This window comes from Dryas octopetala, chromosome 7 (genome assembly GCF_963921425.1).
Source record: "Dryas octopetala chromosome 7, drDryOcto1.1, whole genome shotgun sequence".
Taxonomy (NCBI): domain Eukaryota; kingdom Viridiplantae; phylum Streptophyta; class Magnoliopsida; order Rosales; family Rosaceae; genus Dryas; species Dryas octopetala.
Window position 1 is genome coordinate 10,537,490 of NC_141372.1, and position 27,767 is coordinate 10,565,256.

The window sequence follows — 27,767 nt, forward strand, 5'->3', positions numbered from 1 at the left end:
ATGGCTAAGGGTTTAATTAGCTCCCGAGTTTTGGGCGGAATGAGATTTAGAGTTTAGAAATGAGGTTTAAGGTTTAGAATTGGAGTTCTTGAGCTTATAACTTAGGGTTTAGGCCTAGGGATTTGGGCGGGAGGCCAAAACTCAGGAGTTAAACCCTAAGCCGTTTCGCTACGTAGTAGTCAAACACAAATCCGGTACAAATAAAAATGTGTATGATAATAATGTATGTTTATTGATCTATCACATTTTATCTTTCTCATTTTTGGTCAATCGTGACTAAAATAAAATTTTGAAAAAGTGCATTAAGAAATATATAATTTTAAATTTTTTTATTAATTTAATGGTAATGACCTATATAAAAATACAAGAAAACGGAGCAGGGATGTTTCAAAGATTGGGACCATTATTATTACTATAATCAACAACCAGCTGTATTTTCCAAGTTCAAAATCCAACCGATTATAATTGTTGCAGGAGAAGATTTCACTGTTTTTAATAATTAAAATTTTCATGTATGCATGGCAAAAAGCCTCGTACAATCCACCAAGAGCAATACAACATATTTTTTGGTAAATATATATATGTTTTATTATTTGGATTTGGATCTGTTTTTTTGGATTGATTGGATTTGGATCCTTAGTATTAACCCTTATACAAACTACAGAATGAGTATTAATTATACGAAACATAATAAATTATCACTTATATATTATAAACTTTATAATATAAAGTGACCTTTAGAACAAAAGAGGAGATTTGTCTAACACACACTTGTTTGCACCAAATTGGTAGGAAACTGAACGTCCTCAACAATTCTCTAATATGCGAAAATAATGCTGGATGTAAAATGCAAGATGTAAAATAACGTTTAAACTTACTAGAGAAATTGATATACATGGAATGTAAGACAACGTTGTAGACAAAAATCCATGAATTCCCTACACAAAGTGACTATTGATAATGGGTGCCTTGTACAGTGTGCTAAGAGTGAAACGCACAACTTATGATGAGTCATATCTTTATATGTGAAAATTCAAGGGACAAAAGAAAATCTAATAGTTATAGGCTTATAGCCTATAGGCTCAAAAAAAAAAAAAAAATACTCATATCCGACACACCTTTTACAAGACAATATGTGAGTTGGACCGGTGCCATACCTGGCACATGTACAAGTTGACATGGTTCACCCATCTTCATTCAATAGCTTCTTTTGCCCAAGTGCTCATATTCTATTCAAAACTAGTGCCAGAAACGTTTTGTCGACGTGAAATATTCAGAACATGACATTTAATTTGAATTATAACTCAGCATCTTGATACCCAAAATTTTTCTCTCTAATTCTCATAAGCCTTATACAACAGTCTAGATTAAGAGTCCTTGCTCAAATAAATCTCGTCCTTGCCAAACTCAACAAACACAACAAACAGTACCAAGTCCATAGATGCCCATAAATGACCATGTCTAACCCATGCACGAGTCATGCCTAAGCTATGCCAAATTCAAAACAAACCGTGTCATGCCAAGCCCAAAACGGGCCACGCCATGCTCAAGCCAAACAAATCCCCGGTCAAAAGAAAACATGACAAGCCTTAGACAAGCTCATGCCACCGGCCCACCACGCCTAAGACATGCAAGAACCAAATCCACCGAGAGCAAAACCCTAAGCATGATAGCGTGTGTTTATTAATCTATTGTAATTTATCTATTTCTAATTTGATAAATAGTGACTAAAATAAAATTATAGAAAAGTGCATAAATAAATCTGTAATATTGAAAAGTTTTATTAATTTATTTGTAATTGAACCATGAAAAAAATGGAGAAAGTAAATCTATAAAGTCACAAACACTAAACATAGCTTCAATGCTACAATAATATAAAATGTGGCAACCGATGTACAGAGACCCTGCGTAATTTCAAGTCCACCGTTGATAATGTGTACATAGAGACATTCATATGACACAGAAAAAGAGGGGATTTCTGGGCCATATTTCAGGTGCACAGGAAAGCTCCTTGCCTCAGAAACACATTGTCAAGTCGTCTTTGTCAACAATAAAAAAGCAATTTCATGCCACTGCAAAAAATGATGACATGGGGTCCCTGGCCTCTGCTTCGAAATGGTCTCACAGGAAGCTGCTTCACGTATTAATAATAATGAATTACTACCAAATCATGTACATTAATTCTTCACTAAACATGCAAAAATGTGCAATACCAATTACAGTTCCAAGAATTGGACCAAAAAAAATTAACAGTTCAAGAACACAGTCCTACAATTGTCTTTTGACCTACAAAAACAAGAAATTTTGAAGGGCTATTCTTTCCCTAAATATGCACAAACCTGTCAATGACAGTTCAAGAATTGGCCCGAAAAAAATGACAGTTCAAGAATTGGCCCGAAAAAAATGACAGTTCAGGAAAACGTTCTACATACATCTTTTAACCTACAAAACAAGAAGTTTTAAAGGGCCATACGAACACTTGCCTGAAAGAAATTGCTCTAAAAACAACCCTTAAATAATGACACCATAAATCAGGGTCCCATTGACCGGAATAAGAAAGACAATGAAGATACCGCCTAGCCTGATAGCCTAGCCTCGTTGGCATAGAGGAGACTGGTTTCAAAGTTTCAAACCTCACTTTTATGCTATTCATACCACCAAATATTTAAACCAAAATATCTTAAAGCTATTCATACCACCCTAATACCTTAAAGCTTCCACAGGCAAAGTGGACATGCTCAACAGCTCATTATTTAGCTTCATAATTACATCACATGTAACCAGCAAAAAAATTATATCTACAAAGAAATTATCAATTAATGACAATACGCTGTGAAGATTTAAAAAGAATTATACAGTCCGTAATTGGACAACCATTACTTTTACAATTGAAAAATAGGCACTTCTATACAACCAATATAGAACTAAACTAAAAAAGGACTACATTAAAAGCAAAAGATAGCAATACACAGACATTGAATTTCTGCCAATTACTTGAAGGATGGGGGAATATATACTGACAGGTTGTGAGAAAATTGGTACCTTTAATTAACAGGACTCCAGAGAAAGGAGATGCAGCAATCTCTGTATCCTTGATGATCAGCCTATGTATCTCGATCAAAATAGCCTTGAGCCAACATTCAGCTCATGGATTTGTTCAGCATCAAAAGGATCAATATGAATATTGAGAGTTCAAGCATAAACCTAGGACTCGTAACGCGTTCAAGTGTTTGCTGCAACCTGTAAGTTCAACCAGTAGATAGCTGCTGATAAAGCCTGTTGTCCATTTAAAGATACTCATCACTATCAGAAGAGTGACTAAAAGATCTACTGATATTTTTCGATATTTTAGCTGATTGATGTATGCTTATTTGACTTCAATTTCTAATAACAGGGAGGCAGCCTGAAATATTTGACTTAAATTTCTAATAACGCCGACCAATCCACATAGAGAAAATAAAATAAAATAAATTTCAGGACAAGATAATGTTGGTCAGCATGGATAAAATGAATGGAACACCGGAACAAAAATCTATAGGGATTGGTGGTTTTCTAAAGTACTTATTGATCTTAAAATACTACTCCTTGATACCTTCAAACAACTATTTATGATTACTTCAAACATCTGACAGCTAGAGCACCCCCATGATCTAAATATAAAAGGAATGAGAGAGAGAGAGAGAGAGAGAGAGAGAGAGAGAGAGAGAGACCATGGTAGTATCATCATTTAATAGCGAAATTTCAAATTAATCTAGGCACTAGGCCATGTATTAGAATATAGGGTAAGGTACACCTTTCCCCAGTAGTTTACTAAATCTTTCATTTTTTTCCTCATAGGATGCTGTATGTTTCTCTAAAGTGAACAATATAACCTCATAAATTTGACTGTGTCAATCCGAACCCTCCGTTCCATATGCATTAAATGTAATTGGCGGAATTCAACACTAACTCATTCTTTCTTGTCTAGGTTTCTTGCATGCAATGCATTCCTTTGCATCTCTGGCCTCACAACTTTCCTTGGAGGTGGAAGAATGATCAAAGCACCAGGCTGAACAGAAAACCTCAACTGGTGAACTCTTTCCTTTCTCATCTTGCTCACTGCCGCCACTCCTGAGGATGACCACCAACTCAGACTTGCTAAAGATTGTTTTGGGTTCTTCCATGTCAAAGGGAGGAGGTATTTGGGGTCTCCATTGGATCAACATCACTTTGAACATGAAAAAAACACTGCTTCTGGTCATGGTCGTGTGCCGAGCATGTTATCATGCTTTCCACCAATTACATTTAACAGACATGGATGGAGAGTTCAGATAGACACAAATCCAAAACTATGAGGTTAACATTGTTCTAATTAGAAAAGCATGAACATTGAAATATTTAAGAAACTACAGGGGTCAAATGTGTACTTTACACTAAAGTTTAATAAAGTGGCTTGTGCAAAATCACATTACACCGAGCATACAGATATTTACGTTTCTTAAAAAGAAGCATCAGATAACATGCATTTAAAAAGAAAAAAATGCCTACCAATCACTTTCGTTGGAGGTGCTGTTTCCATGATTTATCTCCTCCTTTGCAAATTCATCTAATATAGCACGTTGGCGTTCGTTTATTTCGCTTTAAAAAAATAATAAACAAAACATGAATGAGATAATTGCATTCTCCTAGCTCACAAGTGCAGAAGCAATTGAAAAACCCCACTGGGCCAGAAATGCAGTTCGTTAAAATACAGTAATATAGAACATGACATCAGTTTTAGGAGGCACCCCATCATGCAACAATAGGACTTCCTCGTCATATCTATAAAGATGGTAAATACAATTGAGTAAAAATTAGTCTAGAAACCACACAACATTAGCAAACACCAAGCAAAAGAATTTACAGAAAAGTAAATATATGCTTGAATAGTGTTGTTTTGGATCCTACCCTATGGGCCAATATCAGGTTACAAGTTCAAAATGTGAGTATGCTCATTGGTTGTCTCTGCAGTCGGCCAGGTGAAGCCACAAATCATTCGCAAAGAAAATAGAGGCATTAATCTACATTTTAAATAAAGCCATGTAGCTCATTTGGGTTCAACATAGTTATCCTTGAGCACAGGAGCTAAAAAGAAAGCAGGTCAGTCTTCACTTGATAACTTGGCCAATGCCAACACGCATTTTTCCAAAATCTCAGTTCTGTTTCTTTAAGCAATTTGATAGGAAAATAGAAGATACGTACAATTAAATCAAATGTTTGATCTATCATCTATATGATCTAAAGGACCCAAGTAATAATCATCCAACAAATGTAATCTGTGAGTAAACACCATCGGCAAATTTTTGCAAGCAATACAAGCGTACAGACAACCAAACAAATAGTTATAAACCTATGCAATCAAGAATAATAAAGACAGCTTACGTGGGAAATTTGACTCGGAAGCGCACATATTGATCTCCATGATTAAATAGAAAACCATGCTTTGGCAGTCCTGCAGCAACATACAGGCTAAGCAAATTTCAAGAAAAAACAGTACTAACTTCTAAGCAGTGAAAAAGAACAATTTAGTTACCTTTGCCTCTTAGTACCATCCGTTGTCCAGGCTGAACCCCCTTTGGTATCTGAGAAGTCCAGAATTGCAAGGAAGAGTCAGTGCGATGTAGAAATCAAGAAGAAAGTGGAAGGGAAAGAAAATAAGAGTAGAAGAAGAACATAAAGAGAAGAGTGGAGAAAATTTATCTCTGTAATCTCAGTTTAATAGAAAAAAATATCAAGTTATGTTTTTTTGGGACAAATATATCAAGTTAATTAGATGATAAAGGTTTAGAATAAAGACAAAACTCTTACTTTTACTTCTATCTTCCCAGATAAAGTTGGTACCTCAACCTTACCACCAAGAATAGCCTGAAAAATTCAAACATTCAGCATCAAAAGTAATATTTAAGGCTTGAAGAAATAAATAGTTACACAGGGAGAAAGGACAAGGAAATTCCCCTCAATTCCTACAAGAAAGAATGACTACTTGCATTAGATGCATTATCCGTGTTTAAAAGGAAAAGTAGAAATCATTAAGTATTTTAGATCAGACATGGAAGTTGATAGAGGCAAAGTGGCCCCTGAAAGTAACAAGTGCATTTTTCTTTTTTGGATGCAATTTTAGAGTTCAAGAATATACAACTTTGTTCTGTTGGAGTGGACTTCTTGTCCATTGTTATTTTATCTGACTGCTTGTCACTGTTACCTACTGTTCCTGTGAAAAGCAATAAAATTTCTGTCTTTTCCAAAAAGGAAAACAAATTCACTCTCACACTCTTTCAATTGTGTATGATCGGTCCTAATGTGTGAGTTATCTAATTACCCTTGTACAAGGGGCAAAAAATTTAATATCATAACATATGACAATGACCCCAAATGCATTAGAAAATCATTTTCCAGAAGTGGTTCATAAGGAAAACAAGTTGGGAATAATCTCCTTAAATCTGCAGAAAATTTAGCCGATTGTAGATGATGCAATATGTAAAGTTAAAGAACTTAAAGAGAATTCAATAACCCTATCACTTTTGAAAACTCATGCATAATCATTATTCAATAGTGCAATGCTTATATTGTGCTAGTGTGAACACAATCCAGGAACTCAACTACTGCCTAACATATATTTCAATGCTTTAAAACTCACTTCTAATGTATATACTTAGCATGAAGCTTCCTCTTTTAAATCAACATGCCAAACATATATGACTCAAGCTAGCAAAGTCAAATACTATTAAGCTTTTTTTATTTTTTTATTTTAGAATAATAGATAGTATTAAGCTTTTAGAAAAAAAAAAATAACAATAAGGATGCTAAAAGTAATTTTAAAAAGGAACAAAGACAAACAAGAGTAAAACAAGGTGATGGTATGATATGGTACTAAGGTAGTGTTACTTTCAATTCTAGCACTTGAGAGTGGGTATGGAATTCCTTTCCCATATTTGGTAGGAGCACTTGAGCATGACATGCTTTTTCCATGGATATCCAAAACCCACAGAATGGAGATTTTGCATTCCCAAGGAAGAGGTGAATTTCCCTCTTTTATCTCTAGAATAAATTATAAATTATAATGATGGCAATACCTTGGATTAATGTCACAAAATAAAATTCCGTTGGTGTCCTGATAACACTATTTTCTTTCCCAACGTTTCCAAACACTGGAATGAGAATGTCACATTCCATGAGTTTCTAAGAACCTTGTTCCAAGGAATGGATATGGGATTCCTAGAATCCCACTCTGGGAAACAAACAATACCTAAATGCAAAGCACCAGAAGTTGTGGAAAGTATATCTAATCATATGAAAACAAGGTAATTTTTAGAGATATCCATGCAAGGAATCAGACTCACTTGTGTAAAGCTGATATTAGAGTCCACATAAACGTTTGCACCATCTCTAGCAAAGATAGGATCTTCAGCAACCTACATCACCAACGAGCAAAAGAATTTGAGAAGGCATAGTCCAGATTCCCAACAATACTAGCATCTACAAAAAAATAAAACCAATGCTAGCTTTTTTCTCCATTTTACTTTATGAGTGACATTGATCTTTTATTAATAGACACTAATTGTTTCTCAGTGAAAAAAAATTAGACACTAATTGTGATGGCATCTCACACTATGCAAATGAAGTTAAAGTGATCACTATAAAAATAAGAGAGAGAGAGAGAGCAGAATTGTACCTTTAATTTAATGTATAGCCAGCCTGGTTGACTTCCACGTGCCCCAGTATTCCCAGCCTCTGGTACACGGATTGTATCTCCAGAATCTACACCTAATCCATTTGAGAGAGAGAGAGAGAGAGAGAGAGAGAGAGAGAGAGAGAGAGAGAGATTAGATAAATAATTAAACTTCAAATCAGCAATCAAAAGTAGCATATAATGACTTCTGGGAATTAAAGCCACATCATATACAAAGAGAAGCTTCATGTAATAACATGAATTTACCCTCTTCTAATTATGTGCACTCAGTTTCATGTGGAGCTCAGCTCAATTAGTAATGTCTGTCTAAAAGTTATATCACTTCTAAATTTCTAAATATATTGTTATGCAGATATTGGCTGTATCTGTCGTCGAGGATATTGGATTAAAAGGAAGATTAAGCCAAATATTATGAAACGTAAAGCCACACGGGCACGGGAAATGAAACTTCGGTCATATAAACTCTCAACATGATCCTCATGATTTTCTGAACGCATATTTGCTGAACTTGTTAACACTGTCCCTCAGTTAAAAAAAATAAAATAAGTACATGACAAAATTTGTAGAGCCTATTGATAGTTTTGTAACACACATGTGACAGTATGCAAGATCAGACAACCCATTTTTGAACCTCCTTTCATCAAATAAAGCAATATATTACCAACCTGCTGGTATCGTAACTTTAACCTCTCTAACACCTTCAACTACCCCTAATCCACTGCATGACATACAATGTTCCTGCAACAGAAATTAAACGCCAACAATAAAAACTGCATCAAACAATTAATTCAATGGGTTTATTCATTGGAAATCACATCAAACCTTGATTATTTGGCCCAACCCTTTACAAGTACTGCATGTTGATGTGAATGGAGGAACGGTAACCTGATAGAAGATTTAAACAATATCAGACATGGACTATGAAAATTTAATAAATTTGTCACATTTCTAGAACAACAGAAAAGGAATTATCCTCACAAACTGACTCTTTTCAGAAGAAATATTCCCAAATCATGATCAGAGTAGATCTTCAAAACTTACTCTCCCAACACCTCTGCAAGTAGGACAAACTTTTGTCTTGGCCTTTGGTGGATAGCCACGCCCATCTGCATCATGAGATATCAAAGATAAGAGAAATTATTTATTACAGGAAATTGATTGTCAAATGGAAATCATGAAAAGAAACAATGACAACTTATGGATCCAATATTTGACAAAAATGTGTATGATCTTTTCAATAAAACCTTGTATCAAATATTGTTTCTCATTATGATTAAAGAAAGGAGTTATTCATTACCTGAACCCAATTTTTCTGTCATAATGATTCTATTCTACAGTCATTTCTTCCTTGCATGTATGTTCTATAAGTGATACAGTGAAGACAAGAAATTCCCAACATTTATACAGCTCGTATTTATCCAAGTCATGCCACGATATCGACCTCCAAATATATGGAATAAGATAATCTTTTAGAGACTAATGGGAAATATCAAAGTCACACAAAAGGTGCAAACATTTCCAAAAAGTGACTCCTTTCGCAATAGCGCTTGCCAGCAACAGAGTATATTTAAAACACTAATATTGATTCTTAATCTCTATACAACCAAATATTATTTTACAAAGAAAAAAGAAAAGGAAAAAAAAATCCCTGCACAAATCTTATAAAGATTTAATAATTTAATAATAAATAGACTTATCAGTTATGATGAAAGGTTCTCAAAAGACAATGATGTTAAGATTTGAGATCTTTGTTATGATGAGAGGTTCTCTAATGACAATAGTCACAATATGATCTAAAAATATTTAATCAACTCACCGCAAGAATCGCAGGGAACATATGCATTGACAGACAGATGTTTTGTGCATCCCTTAGCAGCTTCAGAAAAAGATAGTGACAGCTCCACCTACAAAACACATAAAAAAACATTAAGCATTTGAGCTTGGAAATACAGAAAGAAAACCACATGACAAGTGCAACCATGGGCGAATCAAGTTTACCTGAATATCAGATGCAACTTGATCAAAATCATGTTCAAAGATCTGCAGTATCAAATGAGTGTCAGAATAATGAAGATTAGAGATTTCAACAAGGCAAAGTAACAGGTTGCATTAAGATCAAAATAGAACAGGCCACTGAGATACCTCTGAGAATATTTTATGGAATGAATTGGAGAAATGAGTTCCAGTTTGAAAACCATATCTAAACCCCTCTGGATCAGCAGCACCATGAGTTTGATATCTAAACCCCTCTGCATCACCAGCAGTATATCCTGGGTTTCCTGACCCACTTGAGCCCTTCTTCATTGGACATAAAAATATAAAGAACTGAGTAAGATCTAAAAACATTAAATAGGGTTCAGGATTTTGATTGTAGTAACAATTAAACAATTAAACTTTCAATGACAAAGGCTCAGTACCAAATGCTCAGCATGATACCAAATTTTTTTTCTTTCTTCCAAGTACAAGCATAATAAAAGTGCCAAAAAGGGAGCACAATCACAAATGAATATTTGATGCCCACCAAAGAAAAAGTATAACTGCTAAACAACAATATGAGGTGTGTGTGGATGTGTGTGTGTGTGTGTGAGAGAGAGAGAGAGATAGAGACAGAGACAGAGAGTTATTACCCTGTCATATTGTGCCTTCTTTTCAGGATCTTGCAAAGTCTAGAATGAACAATGAAAATCATAACATTAAATTAGGAAAGCCGAAAAACTATTCCAAATTTTGGTAGTTATGCGATAAGAACATAACGAGAAACAACTCTAAAAAATTCATATAGAAGTTTGGTAAGTTGCCACCCTCCAAGAAGTCAAACCTCATAGGCATCTCTTATCTCTTGAAATTTTCTCTTATACGAAGGATTGTCCTTATTGGCATCTGGATGATACTTCTTGGCAAGCTGCATAAAATATTGAACGTCATCAACTTGAACAGAGAATTTTTTGCTAAAAGTGACGGCACAAAACAAGTGTGTTGACTCGAACAAATAGTTTGGCACAGCTTCAAAAGTGTATAATAGTGAAACAAGTTTATGGTCAGACGATAATTGATAATCCTAAACTGAAACTCAACCGTACTCAGCCCTTATCCCAGATTTCAAACCAAATGGGGTAAAGGCATTCATACTGGCATCAAAAGTTAAGATATTGTTTATTGTGGAAAATGCTCCAACAAGTTATCTATCCAGAAAATCAAAACACATTGAGCAAGATTTTCACTATATATGCCATCTACCTCCCTTCCCACTAATTATAATCCGATACACCAAGATTGCCACTGGCCTAATTAAAACAGAGAGGGAAAAAAAAAAAAAAAAAAAAAAAAACTGTAGAGTGGGAAGGAAAGACATCAACAAAAAAAACATCAACAGCACTTTTCAATCAAAAAAGTTCATCCACCAATCCACATTCAACCAGAACACCTCAAAGACCTTCCAGAAACTACATGCAACTCAAAATTTGTATACTGACCGTGCGAAAAGCCTTTTTAATCTCATCTCGGCTTGCATTCCGAGAAACGCCGAGAGTTTCGTAGTAGTCTCGCTCAGGTGCGCAGCAAATCCCTGCAAAAATCATCAACTTCAAGCCATGAACCCAAAAAAGTAGTTTGTCACCGTTAGAGGGAGAGTTTAAAACCTGAGGCATGGAAATAGCGATTTCCCAATGAGGAAGCGAAACCAGCTACGGAACCATAACAGCGCAAACCTAAGTTTGAAAAAGCATAGGATTAAGAACGCCTCCGAATTAGCTTAACCACAAACCAATTAGGCATGAGAAGTAAAGACTCGAAGAGTTTACCTTGTGTGAGAAACAAGGCATTGCGCAATGAAGAAAGCCTCCGAGGCCAATCAGCTTGATCAATGGCCGATTCTACCGCCAAAGACGACACCAAATGCCTCCGGCACTGCGTGTAAATACATATAAGTGCTAAGAATAAAGCAAAAATGGCGGAGAAAAAAGAACGAATTTGTGAGCTTCGTTTTGCTCACCAGGCCTAGCAACCTCAACCTCCGCATTTTGGATTTAGCTCTGTCAGTGATGCTGATGCTCCAGATTTTCAATTTGGGATTTTGCTTACAACTGTGAGCGAAAGCTCTGGACTGTGGTCTGCGAATGCGAGAGAAGGAAGAAATGAATAATCGGACCCGACAGGGTGTTTTGTTTTGAAGGCCCAACTCTGAAACGTTGCGTGCCTGGGGGTTAAGAAACTCTAACGGCGTCGTTCTGAACAACATAAATAATTAAAAATTTAAAAACAAAAATGATATAGTTACCATATTTTTTTGTTCGGTTCTGTGAAGGTTGATATAAATTTCTTTTAAAAATGTCTGTAAGTCTGTAAATAGAACAAATTTTGGCTAATTTTTTCAAATTTCCCGAGCCATCTGCAGACTCTGCACCGGCGCCTAAGCTTCTCCCATGGCCAGCCGTTTGGTCACTGCCGGTCTGAGACGGTGGGTCTCACATTCCACAACCTTCTTCCTCACTCTCAGTTCCTCTTCCTCTGTGTTCTGTTTGCTCTGATTGAAGTATAAAGTTTTCAATTTGATGCAGGTGGAGGCACATGTCGTCAAGCTGCTCTTCGTCTTGGCCGGTTGATAAGCTCAGGGAAGAGCTCAAGAGCAAGATTTTGGGGATCAAAAAACAGGGTCGGAGCGCAACCACCGTGATTGAAGATTGGGTCAGCCAAGGCCACAAGGTCTCCGTTCCTGGACTCCGCCACATTGCCATCCAACTCTTGAAATCTAAGCGCTACAACCACGCTCTACAGGTTCCAAACAACTTCCAACCTTGATTTTTGTTCATCATTATGCTATTGTTCTACTTATTCTTACTTGTAGATTGGTCAAGTTGCAAACTTTGTTGTTGCCAATTATGCATTGTTTTCTAATTTATTGTGGTTGATTGTTGATTTTTTTTGTGGGCAGTGTTTGTTTTCAATTTATATTAGGCTAATTACAGTTAGGCCCAAAAACCTCCATTATGGTTTAATGTAGAGTATATATAATACAACCCATTTGATGGTAAAGGGAAAATAGGATATTTAGAGCTTTTTTTCAGTGAAATTTCTCCCTTTTTTACTTACATGAGGAAGGGCTCTGTGTACCTTTGTGGCATAATGAATGGGTTTTGTTTGAATTTAGATTCTTTTCTTGTTGATATCAGATACTAACATGGATGGAAACTCAAAGCAATTTGTGGATATCGCCGGCTGATCGTGCCATGCGGTTGGAATCAATCCTCAAAGTGAATGGTATTCTGGAAGCTGAAGAGTATTTTGAGCGTCTAACTGACGCTGCTTCACGAAAAGCTGCTTGTCTCCCGCTTCTTCGTGGTTATGTTGTGGGAAGGGACATGGAGAAAGCTGAGGCTCTCATGCTGAAGCTTGGTGGGTTGGGGCTGATTGTGAGCCCTCATCTCTATAACGAGATGATGAAGTTGTATATGGCCACATCTCAATTTGGGAAAGTACCCCTTGTTATACTGCAAATGAGGAATAACAAGATACCGTTAACTGTTCTGTCCTACAACCTTTGGATGGATGCAAATGCCAAGCTATCTGGGATTGCTTCAGTGGAGATGGTCTACAAAGAAATGGTGAATGATGAGAATGTCCAGGTTGGATGGAGCACTTTGTCTACTTTAGCCAATATCTATATGAAAGCAGGCCTTGTCAACAAATCCAATTTGGCCCTACAAAGTGCTGAAAGGAAGCTGTCTAATTGCAATCGCCTTGGTTATTTCTTCCTCATTACACAATATACGTCTTTAAAGAGTAAAGAGGATGTTCTACGACTTTGGGTAGCTAGTAAAGCAGTAGGTGGGAGAATTACGTGTACCAATTACATGCATATACTGTTGTGCTTGGTGAAGCTAGGTGCTCTTGTAGAAGCTGAGAGGATTTTTATGGAGTGGGAGTCCAACTGCTTTAGGTATGATGTTCGAGTCTCCAATGTCCTTCTAGGTGCATACATGCGGAATGGAATGGTGGACAAAGCTGAGTCATTACATCTGCACACATTGGAGAGAGGCGGTTACCCTAATTATAAGACATGGGAGATCCTTATGGAAGGAAGGCTAAAAAGCCAAAACATGGACCTAGCCATTGAAGCAATGAAAAAGGGGTTCCCTATGTTGCAAGATTGTCATTGGAGGCCATCGGATGATACTGTAATGGCCTTTTCTGACTATTTCGAAAAGCATGGGAATATTGAGGATGCAAATTGGTATATCGGAGTTATCCATAGTTTGGGTTGTGCAAGTTTGCCATTATACAAATCATTGCTTAAAATGCACCTTTCTTCTCAGAGATCAGCCTCTGACATCCTTAAGATGATGGAGAAGGACAAAATTGAGATGGATGAAGAAACTTCTGCCCTTGTTCAAGCCTTCAATGTGTGACTGTAATTATATTTGGTGCTGGATGGTAAGTTATATCAGCTTCCTGTGAAGGTTCGCGGGAAACAGTTTATACTCTGATTGTTTTTCCGTGGATCAAAGACTTAAATGAAGGAGTAATTGATTGTCGAAAAAAAAAAAAACACAATATTTGGATTTTGAAAGCATAGCTTATGTGCTACATTTATAGGTCCCTTGATTCAGGGAAGTTGCTTCTTCGTTACTTTAAGGTGGAGAGACTGATTGATCCAAAGGTCTCTCTAGTTTTCTTATTTAAACAGAAACAAAGAGATGAGCCTTTGTATAGATTATTATGGAAAATTGCTGCTTCTTGGGTCCTTTTCCATTGCTGAGAGTCAGAGACTGACAGCCAACAAATAAATATTTGGTCATGATTTATGAAGGTACGAATGACCTGTGCAATTTGATTAAAATGCTACTACTGCAAAAATGTTTTCACTTGCATTTTGCCAATTTATTTATATATGAAATCATGAATTGAGCTGAAGCCCATGTTATTCCTCGTACATAAATGGTTCACATTTTAACCACTTTTGAAAATAGAATGATGATATGATATGCAGGAACCAGTCAGGGATGGTGGCAAAGACTTCAACTTGATTGTGCTGTCAAAATTTTGTGAAAGCCTCTGTTGTGCTCCAGCAATCTATCTTGAGGTGGCAGGCATTCTTTAAGAATGGGAACCTCAAGAACTCTTCCAAACCAAGCGTTGAGCAGAGGCATTGTCTCGGTATCAATCAGGTTTACGCCTGCAATCTCCTCAACTAATCTAGCCCAGCATCCAACCCACCCAACAGCTATGTCCACAAAGCCTATGCTTTCACCTCCAAAGAATTGCTTTCCCCCAAGTCCACTTTCCAGGATCTTAAGATTCTCTCGAGCTTCTTTTGCAGCCTTCTCTTTCTCCTCCCCTTTCTTGGCAAATGCACTCATAATTGCTGGCACACACTGAAATGGGGAACAATAAATGGGATATGGTTTATAAAGAGGATAACCAAATTTTGTATATATTGTTATTGTGGAAATAGCATAGTAACCCTGTAACCTGTAGCACTATCAAACCAGAAAGATTTTGCAGTATCTTCTGCATTTGTGAGCTTTTTCCTCATGCTGGTAATTACAGAAGTAATGTTGCATTGGAATGCTGAATTAACCCAATTGGTTTTTGTGAATTGTATGAATAGAACTTTAGGACTTGTTGATCCAAGATCATATATACAAAGCAGAGTGTTGATAGTATTACAATATAGTTATTCTATTACCTTTTCGTCGCTGAATTTGGCCCAGAAGCGTGCCTGTGCCCTTTCATAGGGGTCTTCTGGCAGGATTAGATTTCGCTTCCATGTCTCATCAATGTATTCAAGTATAACAAGTGACTCAGCCAAGGGCTTTTCATCATGCACAAGAACTGGTACCTTTTTGTGCACAGGGTTGTACTGCAAGAGCAGGGGACTTTTGTTTGGGAGGTCCTCTTCAACATACTGGTACTGAATCTCTTTCAGTTTCAGAGCCCATTCAACTCTGAGAGCAAAAGGACTTGCCCAGTACCCGAGCAACTTCACAGTTTCTCCAGACATGGTTAATTTTTGCCACTCATCTGATTCATATTCCCTTCCGAACATGGCAATTTATACACACATCTTAACCAAGTCAGTTGCGTCATCGCTGATGTGAAGACCAAAGACTATACTTCAAAGGTGAGACTGCTTTCCTATCACAAGCGTATATAGGCAGCTGTTATGAAACACCAAGTCTATCTTAACTGTTTGATACTAACTGATATAATATAATATAGGAGTTTCTTATTATAAATATATGAATTTCATTGGTGGATGCCCCAACTAAATCCGACTTTTTCCTATCTAAACAAATAAAATATCGTCACATCAATTAAAGTTTAAATATGGAACCTTTTTTTTGTTTTTGTTTTTTTTTAACAACTAAGCCACCAGCAATGTAGAAGACTAGAAGTTTCCGCTAAATGGAGATAAGAAGGGTCAGAGATTGAGACCAGTACATTAGTGGCAGCTTGACTTTCAATTTTGGATGACAAATATTCTTACAGCCACATAGCCAATGTTTGACTAGAGGGATGAACGTAATAGGAGAAATTTTTGTATAACAAAATTAAAAAGTATCTAATACCTCCATATGGGTACAAAAAGAAACTCTATAGTTAAGATGCATCCCCTATATGCTGGGACATTAAACAATTACTCTCTAGGATACTAACTACTTAACTTTTTTTTTTTTTTTTTGGCCATGAACTACTTAACTTTTTTTATTACATATTAATACAAGATAAGTATAGCAGAAAATCCATCTTCCTCCAATTTTATTTTCAACCAATGCATTGGTTATATGAAACATCTTTAACACAAAGTTTATTGCTTTTACCAAGTTAGCATCTTCCTCTACTCAAAATTGTAGGAAATTTCAATCACAATGCAAGCAAAGTGGTTCGCTAGCCAACTAAATGGATAACACTACGATTAGAATATCTTACCCACAAACTCAACGGGAAAAACACAACATTTCTTTGCAATTGTTACATTTTCATCTGGAACTGATACAACTGCATTTGAAGTTATGTGTTGAGTTTTGTCAAACCACCATAAACTTGTCTCATTGAGGACCTGAAAATTATAGAACCAAATAAATTCAGATACCATTCCTAATTATCTATCAGCCATGTAGTGAGTAATTTAGTTAACAAGCTTTCTGACCATTCTTTTTTTTCTTTTTCCATAAAAAATTCAACTCAACCCAATACAGAAAACTCCCACGTAAGAAATTTCTTTTCTTTGGGATGGGAACTGGGAACAGACCTGGCCTTTGAAGGGAATGGAAGCAAGAATTCTGTCAAATGCACTCAACCGATCCGTTGTCACAATAACTAGATAATCCCCACTGTCATAAACATCTCTAACCTGTAAAACAGAGAATTACCGAACTTTTTCCCACTAAATTAAAAACCCACAAGTTGGTTGCTTTTAGCTAAAGCCCAAGTTGTTTATTAAGCTCAATTGACTAGAGATATTGACAAAGCATGACAACCAAAAATTGCAGAGGGCAACCAGAAACAAAATAAAGCAAAAAAGATAATGCTTTGCTTTCCTTTGGGTTTTACCTTGCCTTTGGTTATGGATTTGAGGCCAGGAACTCTGAGGTGCAGGTTGGTTTCGGAGAGACAGTTGTACAACGAGCTCCCAATGGCACCAAGTGTTGGAATTATGATATTTTAAGTAATGAATATTTAAATTAATTATGAAAATATTTATTTTCTTAAATATCATAATTATATCTGAATGGAAAATATAAGTGGAAATGAATTAAATATTGGGCTTTATATAGTAATAGGCCCAACATTGATTTGTTTTATAGAGTCATCCTCCAGTAAGTCACTGGTATACGTTCAATTAAAACTGACAGACATAAGATTTCAAAAAGAAACACCGATTGAATTAAAACAGTCATGGTCATAAACAGATGTGCATGTTGCCCATTCAATGGAATGTGTCTCTTGGCAATTTAATTCAATCAAAACCTTTCCAAAAGGCACTTTGCATCTATAAATATAGTAGTCTTGAAATCTTTTAAAGAAATAAGAAAAATTACTAAGAAAAACTTGCATTCATTCAAGCATAGTCTTCCGTTACCAAAGAAAAAGTTATTTGCATATTTGGGTTCACAGAACCTTGTAAAATGAAGTGCTACTACTGCAAGGAGGAAGTCGTTGTATCTTGGGAGACGAGCGCCGATTGACCATAGCACGGTAGGGCGGGCGTAAATCGTCTTAAGGTCATAATGTTGAGCACTAAACTCAACTTCAAAGGTTTTTCTAAACTTCCTTTACTGTCTAATTCTCTATATTTTTTTAAATCTCTTTGTTTGAATATAGCAATTTATACCTATAGTTTCCAACACCAAGTACCTCTTCTTTGCGAGCACCATTGAACACAGCATCCAAGGACGGTGTTTGCTGGTGTTTCTGTTGATTTGGGCCTACCATCGCAGAGACAAAGATGGTTGGAAAGTTTATGGATTTGGGTTTTGAGGTTTCAAGGGAAGAGATGGGAGAGAATGAGGGGTTGGGGATTGGCTTGGGGATGAGGGTTTTGGGAGGGTTTAAGCTTGGCATAGACTTAGCCAGTTCATCTCTTGGAGTCTCGCGGTGGCTGATTGTGCCGTTGGCACCATCTTATATACTGTCGTTGTTTTTAAAGTTTTGATTGCATGGAACATTTCTGTAACTAAGGAAAGAGATTATATATGGAACCCTTATTTGCTCCTTTTTTTTTTTTTTTTTTTTTTTTTAGCATTACATTGGAGCAAATGGAAGGCAGACCTAGTTTAATTTGAAATTAGAATGAGCGTAAATCAGAATAAGTAGAAATCAAAACTAGAAGCAATTAGAATGAGCATAATCGACATAAGAAGGAATCAGAATGAGAATGAATTGAAATGAGTAGGAATCAGAATCAAAATCAGACATTCTTATTTATGTGTTTGTCATGAATTGGAATGAAAATAAAGTTTATTCCCAAAAAAAGTGTTTACTAACTAGCAATAATCGGAAATCAAAACCAGTTTAATTCTAAAATGCCCTTGTGCAAAGCAAATTATGTTTTCTATCAACTACTTGACTAATCACAATTTTTCAAAAGAAAATTATATCTATAGTCTACTAAATACTTACTAAACCCTACACTTAATTTTTGTTTACCAATTAATTAATTTTTTATTTAGATTTTTAAGATTTATTTAGTTTTTTATTTATGTTTATATAGATTGATTAGTTTTTTCAAGTTTTTAATTTTATTATCCCTTCAATTAAAATTAATTTTGTTTATATGTAGTGGACATTTTTGGATTTTCAGAAAAATTAGAAGGGTAATTTTGACATGAAATTTTTGTTTTGATTCCCCCTTCCAACCTGGACCCTCCTAAGGAATCTCATTCCTAATTTCATGTGGGCCCTACATCAATGTGATTCTCAATATGTTAGTAAAAACGGGAATAAGGAATGAAAATAATTCTCATACATTAGTAAACACAAAAATGGAGATGAGAATGATTCTCATATATTAGTAAACACAAGAATGTGAATGCACATTCCTCCCATTCCCATTATTGGTTAGCAAGCATGCCCTTACTTCACTCACCGTCACAATTTGAATTAAATCTAAGAGCCTTATTTGCTCACTTTAGGGTATCTCCAAGAGTGTTAGTTAAATTCTAGCTATATTTGAGCCAAAATAACTAGAGATTATTTTAACTAACTACTTTTAAAAGTTTACTCTAACAAATGTTTTCTATTAAAAGCTAAAAACAAAGCAAAATCTATTAGTTATTTTCTCTCTCATCCTAACCACATTTAGGTAACTAAAATATAAATCCTATATTAGCTAAGGTGATAGCTAATTTGTTAGAGTAAGGTTTTAATACAAAATGAGTCAAAATAGTTAAGAAAATGGTTTAGGCAATCTCTTGGAAGTGCTCTTACTCCTAAATCTCAACATCATTTTTCTACAAGACTTCTAACTTTACCTTTAAAAATATTAAGGAAAAAAAACAAAATAATACCAAAAAAAAGAAAAGAAAAGACTTTTCAAAAAATTTAAATAGCCAAGAACTCGCCCTTAAAATGGGCTTTGAACTGAAATTCTAAATCCTAACTCTAGACTATGAATCTGGAACATGGAACCTTAAGCCCTATACCATAGACATAAAATGCCAAACTCACCTCGAACCCTAGACTAAACCTTGAGCCTCAATTCCATAATATCGTACATGCATTAGACATGGACAGAGACCTATGACCTTAGACCACCGGCACCAGCCTTGGACGAGTCCAAACACCATTCTTGACTTAAGACCCCAAATGCAAACCAAAGCTTGGCTTTGGAGTTTGGACCCAAACCCAACCTTGAGCTTCAATTCTGTGATATCGTACATCGGAAATGGACATGGGTCCTATAACCCTAGACCACTGACACCAGGCCTGTCTATAGACCCTAGTTGATGGCATGCCTGTCTACAAACCTCAACCTCAACCTTGGACCAAGCCTCAGACGAGTCCAAACACCATTCTTGACTTAATAACCCAAATGCAAACCCAAACAACGAACTCCAAAGCTTGGCTTTGGAGTTTGGACCATGAACCTCGAACTTCAAGTCATAAATCACAAACCATAGACTACATGATATGAACCTAGGCCCTAAATTGCAAACCAAAAATTCTGGCACCAAAATTGAACCCAAAACAGACTTGTACATAGACTACATTTTAATTTGGTTCGAAACTTATACAATTAACGGTATATGAATTTGTGATTCAAATCTAATAATCTTGTTATGATTTTGAATCCATAATCCGATAATAATTTAATGTCTCAATATGAATAATGCTATACTTACCACATTCTTATACCCCATTTGTATATCATATGACGTGTCATTACTTTATTGGACAAAGTTTTTCTTTTCTTTTTTGGGTTTTTATTTTTATTTTTTAGTATTCAATGTATGAATGCCATGTAAGTTGCCACATAAGGTGGTATGAAATTATGGTATAAAAATGTGGTATATGTAGCACTACTCGTCTCAATATAGTATTTAATTTTCTTTTTAATATATTTAATGTGTATGAGAGTAATATTTGAAATTCTATATATGTATATTTAAAATACACTTACAGTGTGTTTGGATGAAGTAATTCTGATTTTCATAGAAATTCATAAATGATGGAATTTGAAACTCCATTAATTAAATTTCCATCAATTACATTTTCTATTGTTTGGATAATAGATGTTACTATTTAGAAAATGACAGAAATTACTAATTTCATTGTTTGGATAATAGATGTTATTTAAAAATTTAAATTGTGCAGTGGTAAAAAAAAAAAATTTAAATAGTTGCAAGAGCTGGATGCTTCACGGCTAAGATTATGGAAATTAAGGCTCTTATTTCCTCCAGGAGGATGTACTCAACTTTCAAAATTCTAATGCTTAATCATGGCTGCTAGCCTTTTATAAAAAAAAATAAAAAATGAAAAGTGCAAAGCATAAGCAATACTCATCAGCTTTAACACCAGTATAAGCAATGATAGCCTAAAATCACCATTAAAAACCTCAAAGCATCTCCAGATCATCCACAAGGAAGAGAAAATTAGATAACAAGTGACACAAGTCAATTAGACTTAAAATTACTACATAATCAATCTTCAAATTTACCAAAACATATAAATTAACACTAGTATAAGCAATGACAGCCTCCCAAATAAAATCATGCATAGTACTCAAATAAAAAACATACTAGTAAACTAAAATTGGGAAAATGTTAGCAAAAGGACTATAAATATACCCCTATTTTCAGTTGAGGATCCCGATTTCACTTTGATTCAATTAAGGACTATAATTTTTCAAATGGCTCAATCAAGTACATTTCGTCATGTCTGTCACATTTACCGTTAAAAACTGGTCACGTGACCAATTTATAGGGGCAAAAAAGTCTTTTCTCATAAAAAAATGAAACTAAATAAATTTAAACAAATTTAAAAACAAAAAAAAAATTCCCTCTATCTCCCCCATCTCCCACCTTCGCCACCCCCTGCACCATACCCAGCCCAGCCCCTCCCCTCCCCTCCCCTCCCCTCCCCTCCCCTCTCTTTTCTCTCATATCTTTCTCGTTCTTTCTGCCCCCCAGCCCAGATGAGGTCGCCACTTCTCCTTCTCCCTCTCCTTGGTGTCGGTTCAACCCAAAAACACCACGAACTCGAGACCCAGTTCGGCCGGTTGGAGCTCTTGTGTTGACTCGTTGTTTTCGGTAGTTTCGTGACCCAACTCTGGCCCAGACGTCTTCTTCTCGTCGCAGTGAGTCTAACCATGGTTCCCGATCGTTCATCGGACCACCGCTGGGAGCCAATCAGAGCTATGAAGGTCGGAGGCTTCCGCCGCCGATTTTTGCCATTTCCGGTGAGTTTTGGCCGTTGATTTAGTTGTGAAAATTGATCCTCTTGGTATGGCCTTTATTTTCCCCTTGATCTAGCTTGTCAATTTTGAGAAAGTTGAAGTTGAAATTTTAGGGTCTATGCCCATTTCGGAATTTGTTTAAATTGGATCAATTTGAATAGTTTTGCATCAAATTGGAGTGTCTAAAATGAAATTGAAGTTGATTGAGACTTGATTTGTTGATTTTCAAGTTACCCACAGCCTCCGTCGCCGCTGCCACTGTCTGAATCGCCGTTTTTGGCGGTGTGTTAGTGGATGGCGATGGTATAGGGGGAGGAGGGGGCGGGGATGGGTGACGGGGAGGGGGAGCTGGCTGGGGGGCAGAGTGAGAGAAAGATATGAGAGAAAAGAGAGGGGAAGGGAAGGGAAGGGAAGGGAAGGGAAGGGAAGGGAGGGGAGGGGCTGGGCTGGGTATGGTGCAGGGGGTGGCGAAGGTGGGAGATGGGGGAGATGGGGGAGATGGAGGGAATTTTGTTTTTGTTTTTAAATTTGTTTAAATTTATTTAGTTTCATTTTTTTATGAGAAAAGACTTTTTTGCCCCTATAAATTGGTCACGTGAGGGTCACGTGACCAGTTTTTAACGGTAAATGTAACAGACATGACGGAATGTACTTGATTGAGCCATTTGAAAAATTATAGTCCTTAATTGAATCAAAGTGAAATCGGGATCCTCAACTGAAAATAGGGGTATATTTATAGTCCTTTTGCTAACATTTTCCCACTAAAATTCACCTAATCCAATCATTCCAACTAAAGTTCTGTTAAAAAAAAAAAAAAGGGCCATCATAATGAAAACCATAGTTTATACGTCTCCTTAAATAAACATTAGCACCATGCTCTTTTTCTTATCGATTGGGAGTGTCTTCAACATAAGAAATTGTTTGTCATTCTCTATCAGCCAAGAACATGCTTTGATTTGTTGCTCATTACTCAAATCTGGTATTGCACTTACTTCATCATATACTTCCTTTGGATCGAGCGTCTTGGTGGTAGAATGGATAAACTCTTCAAAAAAGGAAGCCACTTTAGCCACTGAATCAGTAAGAACATCTTTACTTACACATCTTTTTTTGGTTAGAGGAATTTCAGAAGATGATGCTCGATTTCTTTTCTTTTGACAACCCAAACTAGGTGAAATATTATCAATAATGTGCAAATCTTCTAAATCTTGAGTAGCACCATTCAAATCAAAAATATGATTGGTTTCATCAGTAGGGGTCATAGCTTCTACACCAGTTTCAGCACCTTCTCCAGTGGCTCTATCTTTGCCACACAAATCTACTATATCATCCCAATTTTCAATTACCTTCCATCGAAAATTTTTAGCATCTTCATGAGACTATCAAATAAAAAATCAAAGTTAAATAACCTTGCCATATGTATGAAAAAAAACAAAAAAACAAAACTATTCCTATAAAAAATATAATTGCATGTGTTATATATAATTACCTTCAGATATTCTTTCCAGACATTCTCATTGTCCACAGTAATCATATTTGTTGATGCATCCCAATTAAACCCACTCTGACTTAGTATGTCGCTCACTATACCATAAAACTTTTTCCATGTCTTAACACGGTTTCTTATATTATCGGCACTTATTTCAAGATTGAATTGTGCAGACAATATAGCTGAAGCCGTGTTATAAGCAATTGCCTTCCAACCACCATCTCCTTTGTGGCCTAATTGGCGTTCTTCTCTAAGTATGTCAGCTAAAGAACGCTCTATTTGTGTATTCCAACGAAAATAGCTTTTATCTTCCCCTTCATTTTCATTTCCTTGTTTGTCTTTCTTTTTTCTGGACCTTCCTTTGTTAGCTTCAGTTACTGCATAAGACAGAAACAAAAACAACAATAAGAAACTAAACCAATCAAAAATAACAAACAGTTAATAAAAAGTGATACTTTTATAAATGAAACCATACAAAAAAAGGTGGACAAATTTATTAAAAGACATGAATAAATATAATTTACACAAATCTAATATATAAAATAACCACTTATTAAGTGTCCCCTCCACATGTGATTGAATCTAACTGTATAAAAACTTGAATTAATCTCAGAAATGAAGAAAAACACCAAATGGATTAACTAGACAAAAGTAAATTAAGAATGGTCAAAGGTGTTGTTTGACAGAAATAACCACTTATTTCTAACGTACTTGTTTGATAGAATCATGGTATAGCATTGAAGACAGCTTTGAGTTTGTAGCTTGTCATAAATCTGCTAAACTTTGAGTTTGACAAAAATGTACAGCAAAACTATAATGGTCTTTGTATGAAACCACAAAAAAATTTCCAGCTCAATCAATATAAATCAGAAATAGGTATTAAAAATTTATGTTCATAAATGAAACCACAAAAGAAAAGTGCTAATTTATTAAAAGAGATAAATAAACATAGTCTAAATGACAATCCAATACATAAAATAAGGCACTTATTCAAATTATTCATGACAAAAGTTCCAACTCAATCAATATATGATGAAAAAGTTATGAATTGACGGCAGCGGATCTTGCTTGGTAATCATGAAACATCTGCATGGCCAATGTGTCACGAAAAGTAGTCCATTCATCAGTAACTTGTACACATGTAATCCTATCACCAGAATTATTTGCATTATTTTGTAATGGTGAATGATTTGATAACTCCTCATCCACAAAAGCTAAAAACTCCAAATCTTGATCTTCTAAAACAGGGTCATTATGTCGCTCGACTCGAATAAAATTGTGCAACACACAACATGCATTTATAATCCTGATCTGCGTTTTGATATTGAAAAAGGAAGGCGTACGCAATATATTCCATCGTTTTTTTAACAATCCAAATGACCTTTCAATTACATTCCTTGCAATTGAATGACGTAAATTAAACAACTCTTTGTAATTTTCAGGTCGATTATTTCCAGTCCACTCATTTAAGTGATATCGAGTTCCTCGGTAGGGTGCTAAAAAACCCGGTCCATTAGCATATCCCGCATCAACAAGATAGTACTTATCTACAATAAGACAATTTTAAAAAATATTAAATATTTATTCATACCTAAGTTTGTAGATATGTGAACTACACTAGTATTATAAATTACCACTTGGCACTTGAAACGGATTCTCCCTACGTAAAGCATCTCGCAAAACACGAGCATCAGAAACAGAACCCTCCCATCCAGGTAGTACATAAATAAATTTTAAATCTGGAGCACAAACCCCTAGAACATTGGTGGAAATATCGCCTTTTCTATTTCTATATCTTGGTCTATCCTCAGCAGACACTGTTACTGGCACATGAGTTCCATCAAGTGCCCCAAGACAATTCTAATGAAACACAAAATATAGATAAAAAAAAGACATATACAAGTCAGATTAAGAGAATTTGAAAAATATAGAAAGATAATTTTATTACTCTAGTTCTAGAATTACCTCAAACCACTTCCATTTATCTCTTTCTGAACCACCAATAACACAAGACTGAAATTTCAAATATTCTTGGCTTATTCTCATCGTTGCTTGCAGCACCCTATTAAATTGTCGACTAATTGTTTCCTTGGAACGGTAATAGTCAAAACCGATAACTCTATATTTCAAGTTGTGAGCAAGTATATTTAAAAATATGGCCACAGATTCTTCAATGGAAACATTTCTTGTCTGAGTCAATCCACCCTTTTCATGCAAAATGCCACATAATCTCGTAAATGCACTCTTGCTGACTCGTAATTGTTCAATACAATCAACCTCCTTTCCATTGTACAAACGGTTCAAGTAACAACGTCTTTCTTCATCCCAATCACGTGAAGGCTCTTTCACCAAATAATTATCATTATACCATGCTACCACCATAGTTAGGACATATGTAATAGTACCAATAATAACTTTTATTTTCTTCCTATTTTCTTCTTCATCTATAGCACGCTTTCGTTTTAAACGGGTAAAGAAATTATCTACATTATCACTAGCAGCACCTGTTAATATGTATGAATTATGTTATTATATAATCTACTTAAAATTTAATTATTACAAACAATTAAGAACATAACTTATTTTTTGGTCAGGCAGGAGCACAACTTACTCTTCAAAGCATCAATGTAATTGTGTGCGTGTGTGTGTACTCTGACATAATACTATCTAGTACCCAATCATAATATCAAAGTTTATGTAATAATTGTGTCCTTATTTTTTATCAAAAAATAAAGTGTTTCACCATGTAAGTTTACAAGTGCCAAATTGCATATTCGACATCCACAGAAAGTATATTTTCTAAACATAAAACCTGCATGAGTAATACCAATCCAATCAATTTAATTAGTGTCACAATAGTCAAACAAAAAGAGCATGACTAAGGTAGGGATAATCTTCCCATTCATTTAGCTTAATTGCTTATCATCCAATTATACAGAATAAAGGAAAAGACAAGTTCATGACACACACACAAACGAAATGCACAAATTAATATTTTGTTCAGTAGGCAAACCAAGAGAAATTCTAAAAAATCAATGGGGGAATAAAGAACTTACCAGCTTGAGAAGAAGCCATCTTAATTGAAATCAGGAAATCTCTTCAGCAGAGCACCATGGTGACTGATCTGATTGGGTTTTTGTCGTTCTGCTTCTACTTTTATAGGGACTGGGCTGCTTTGGGATGTAGAGAAGCACCTATGTACCTAGGTTTATTTTTTGGCGGGATGGAAAAGGAATTCCCGCTTGTTTTTATGAGTTATTTTGTTTTTTTAGAATTCCCAAATTTATTCCCACTTGGAAAAGAGAATTCCTGCTTGCAAGGGAATTATCAAATGACACCTATTTTGGTGGAATTTAAACTCAGGATTTCAGCTCTGTAAATTCCACAAATATTTCCCTCGTAATTTGTGAATTTCCCTCTTAATTTGGCCAAACAAGGAACTTTCAATTTTCCACATGTGAAATACCGACTTTTTTTTAAATCCCAAGTTTTTTTCCTGCATCCAAACACACTGTTAAGCTATTGTATATTAAGTATATGCGTTCAAAGTTCATAATAAAAAGAAAAGATTGGCTATGAATCCAATACTAATTATAAAATTGTAATCATGTTTAGTTTTCTAAATGGAACAAATTAAAAAACTATCTGTTTGTATGATTAATTATCTGGGCATAACGACAAGTCACATAAGGCTTAACGTCATGTTGCTTGGGCCTAAGCCCAAAAGCTAAGCCCTTTCTAGGCTTATGGGCTTTTAGGCATCAACTTACAAGGCCCAAAAACTAAGCCCTTCCTGAGTTCCTAGCCCCTAACCTCCTGGGCTCCTGCCCCCTAGGCTCCGGCCTCCTAGGCCATGACCTCCTAGGCTCCGGCCTCATAGGCTCCGGCCCCCTAGGTCCTGGCCTCCTAGGCTCCGGCCTCCCAAGCTCAAGCCTCCTGGGCCCCTGACCCATGTCAACTCACTTGGATCCTCGAGACAGGTGACACGTGGCGCTCCTACAGTGCAAGTCATTACAAGAGACACGTGTCATCACCGGATTAGTTGACACTCTTCCAAAAGTACTATAAAAGAGGTACTTTCTTGTCATAAAAAGACGATTCAATCATTATTATACTATTCACTCACTCTGCTCACAGATTCTCTGAACACTGACTTGAGCGTCGGAGGAGCTTCG

The 27,767-nt window shown here is 35.8% G+C and overlaps 5 protein-coding genes across 7 annotated transcripts; 1 reads left to right on the forward strand and 4 right to left on the reverse strand.

Moving 5' to 3' along the window:
• Positions 1 to 1,765: 1,765 nt before the first annotated feature.
• ATJ1 (DNAJ heat shock family protein) lies at positions 1,766 to 12,059 on the reverse strand. Of its 3 annotated transcripts, XR_015123330.1 has the most exons (21): positions 11,985 to 12,057; positions 11,700 to 11,887; positions 11,509 to 11,614; positions 11,347 to 11,415; positions 11,182 to 11,273; positions 10,527 to 10,610; positions 10,336 to 10,374; positions 9,851 to 10,006; positions 9,707 to 9,748; positions 9,525 to 9,612; positions 8,750 to 8,814; positions 8,531 to 8,593; positions 8,374 to 8,446; positions 7,691 to 7,782; positions 7,359 to 7,430; positions 5,827 to 5,883; positions 5,552 to 5,600; positions 5,401 to 5,470; positions 4,528 to 4,617; positions 3,043 to 3,240; positions 1,766 to 2,134 (listed from the first exon to the last, which is right to left on the reverse strand). XR_015123330.1 is itself a non-coding variant. In XM_086250450.1 (20 exons), the coding sequence occupies exons 2-20, from the start codon at positions 11,724 to 11,726 to the stop codon at positions 3,249 to 3,251; spliced, it is 1,362 nt and encodes a 453-aa protein (XP_086106576.1). In that variant the 5' UTR covers positions 11,727 to 11,887; positions 11,985 to 12,059; the 3' UTR covers positions 3,097 to 3,248. The 3 variants fall into 3 exon arrangements, 1 of the variants encoding a protein (XP_086106576.1); XR_015123329.1 differs by lacking the exon at positions 11,985 to 12,057 and having other exon boundaries at positions 1,766 to 2,131; positions 11,700 to 11,858; XM_086250450.1 differs by lacking the exon at positions 1,766 to 2,134 and having other exon boundaries at positions 3,097 to 3,276; positions 11,985 to 12,059.
• A 36-nt stretch (positions 12,060 to 12,095) lies between these two features.
• On the forward strand, positions 12,096 to 14,415 carry LOC147279567 (Tetratricopeptide repeat (TPR)-like superfamily protein). The gene is made up of 3 exons (XM_086250451.1): positions 12,096 to 12,164; positions 12,265 to 12,481; positions 12,877 to 14,415. The coding sequence occupies exons 1-3, from the start codon at positions 12,130 to 12,132 to the stop codon at positions 14,110 to 14,112; spliced, it is 1,488 nt and encodes a 495-aa protein (XP_086106577.1). The 5' UTR covers positions 12,096 to 12,129; the 3' UTR covers positions 14,113 to 14,415.
• A 137-nt stretch (positions 14,416 to 14,552) lies between these two features.
• LOC147279568 (glutathione transferase GST 23-like) lies at positions 14,553 to 15,807 on the reverse strand. Its single transcript, XM_086250453.1, has 2 exons — positions 15,393 to 15,807; positions 14,553 to 15,078 (listed from the first exon to the last, which is right to left on the reverse strand). The coding sequence occupies exons 1-2, from the start codon at positions 15,750 to 15,752 to the stop codon at positions 14,722 to 14,724; spliced, it is 717 nt and encodes a 238-aa protein (XP_086106579.1). The 5' UTR covers positions 15,753 to 15,807; the 3' UTR covers positions 14,553 to 14,721.
• On the reverse strand, positions 15,700 to 18,142 carry LOC147279569 (phosphoribosylaminoimidazole-succinocarboxamide synthase, chloroplastic-like). The gene is made up of 5 exons (XM_086252045.1): positions 18,065 to 18,142; positions 17,261 to 17,362; positions 16,959 to 17,060; positions 16,637 to 16,766; positions 15,700 to 15,836 (listed from the first exon to the last, which is right to left on the reverse strand). Exons 1-5 carry the CDS (start codon positions 18,140 to 18,142, stop codon positions 15,790 to 15,792), a joined length of 459 nt encoding a protein of 152 aa, XP_086108171.1. The 3' UTR covers positions 15,700 to 15,789.
• A 4,815-nt stretch (positions 18,143 to 22,957) lies between these two features.
• Positions 22,958 to 24,320, reverse strand: LOC147279570 (uncharacterized). Its single transcript, XM_086252046.1, has 3 exons — positions 24,304 to 24,320; positions 23,593 to 24,004; positions 22,958 to 23,482 (listed from the first exon to the last, which is right to left on the reverse strand). The coding sequence occupies exons 1-3, from the start codon at positions 24,318 to 24,320 to the stop codon at positions 22,958 to 22,960; spliced, it is 954 nt and encodes a 317-aa protein (XP_086108172.1).
• Between the last annotated feature and the right edge of the window lie 3,447 nt (positions 24,321 to 27,767).

Coding starts and splice junctions, on each gene's coding strand:
- LOC147279570 (XM_086252046.1), bottom strand. Junction 23,483..23,592: donor TCTGGAAAGAATATCTGAAG/GTAATTATATAT, acceptor TTTATTTGATAG/TCTCATGAAGATGCTAAAAA.
- LOC147279569 (XM_086252045.1), bottom strand. CDS start 18,142: ATGGTAGGCCCAAATCAACAGAAACACCAGCAAACACCGTCCTTGGAT. Junction 17,061..17,260: donor AATCCATAACCAAAGGCAAG/GTAAAACCCAAA, acceptor TCTGTTTTACAG/GTTAGAGATGTTTATGACAG. Junction 16,767..16,958: donor CCATTCCCTTCAAAGGCCAG/GTCTGTTCCCAG, acceptor TATAATTTTCAG/GTCCTCAATGAGACAAGTTT.
- ATJ1 (XM_086250450.1), bottom strand. CDS start 11,726: ATGCGGAGGTTGAGGTTGCTAGGCCTG. Junction 8,447..8,530: donor GGTTGGGCCAAATAATCAAG/GTTTGATGTGAT, acceptor TTTCTGTTGCAG/GAACATTGTATGTCATGCAG. Junction 3,277..4,527: donor ACCTCCAACGAAAGTGATTG/GTAGGCATTTTT, acceptor AATGGACAACAG/GCTTTATCAGCAGCTATCTA.
- LOC147279567 (XM_086250451.1), top strand. CDS start 12,130: ATGGCCAGCCGTTTGGTCACTGCCGGTCTGAGACG. Junction 12,165..12,264: donor GTCACTGCCGGTCTGAGACG/GTGGGTCTCACA, acceptor AATTTGATGCAG/GTGGAGGCACATGTCGTCAA. Junction 12,482..12,876: donor GCTACAACCACGCTCTACAG/GTTCCAAACAAC, acceptor TGTTGATATCAG/ATACTAACATGGATGGAAAC.
- LOC147279568 (XM_086250453.1), bottom strand. CDS start 15,752: ATGTTCGGAAGGGAATATGAATCAGATGAGTGGCAAAAATTAACCATG. Junction 15,079..15,392: donor CCAAATTCAGCGACGAAAAG/GTAATAGAATAA, acceptor TCCCCATTTCAG/TGTGTGCCAGCAATTATGAG.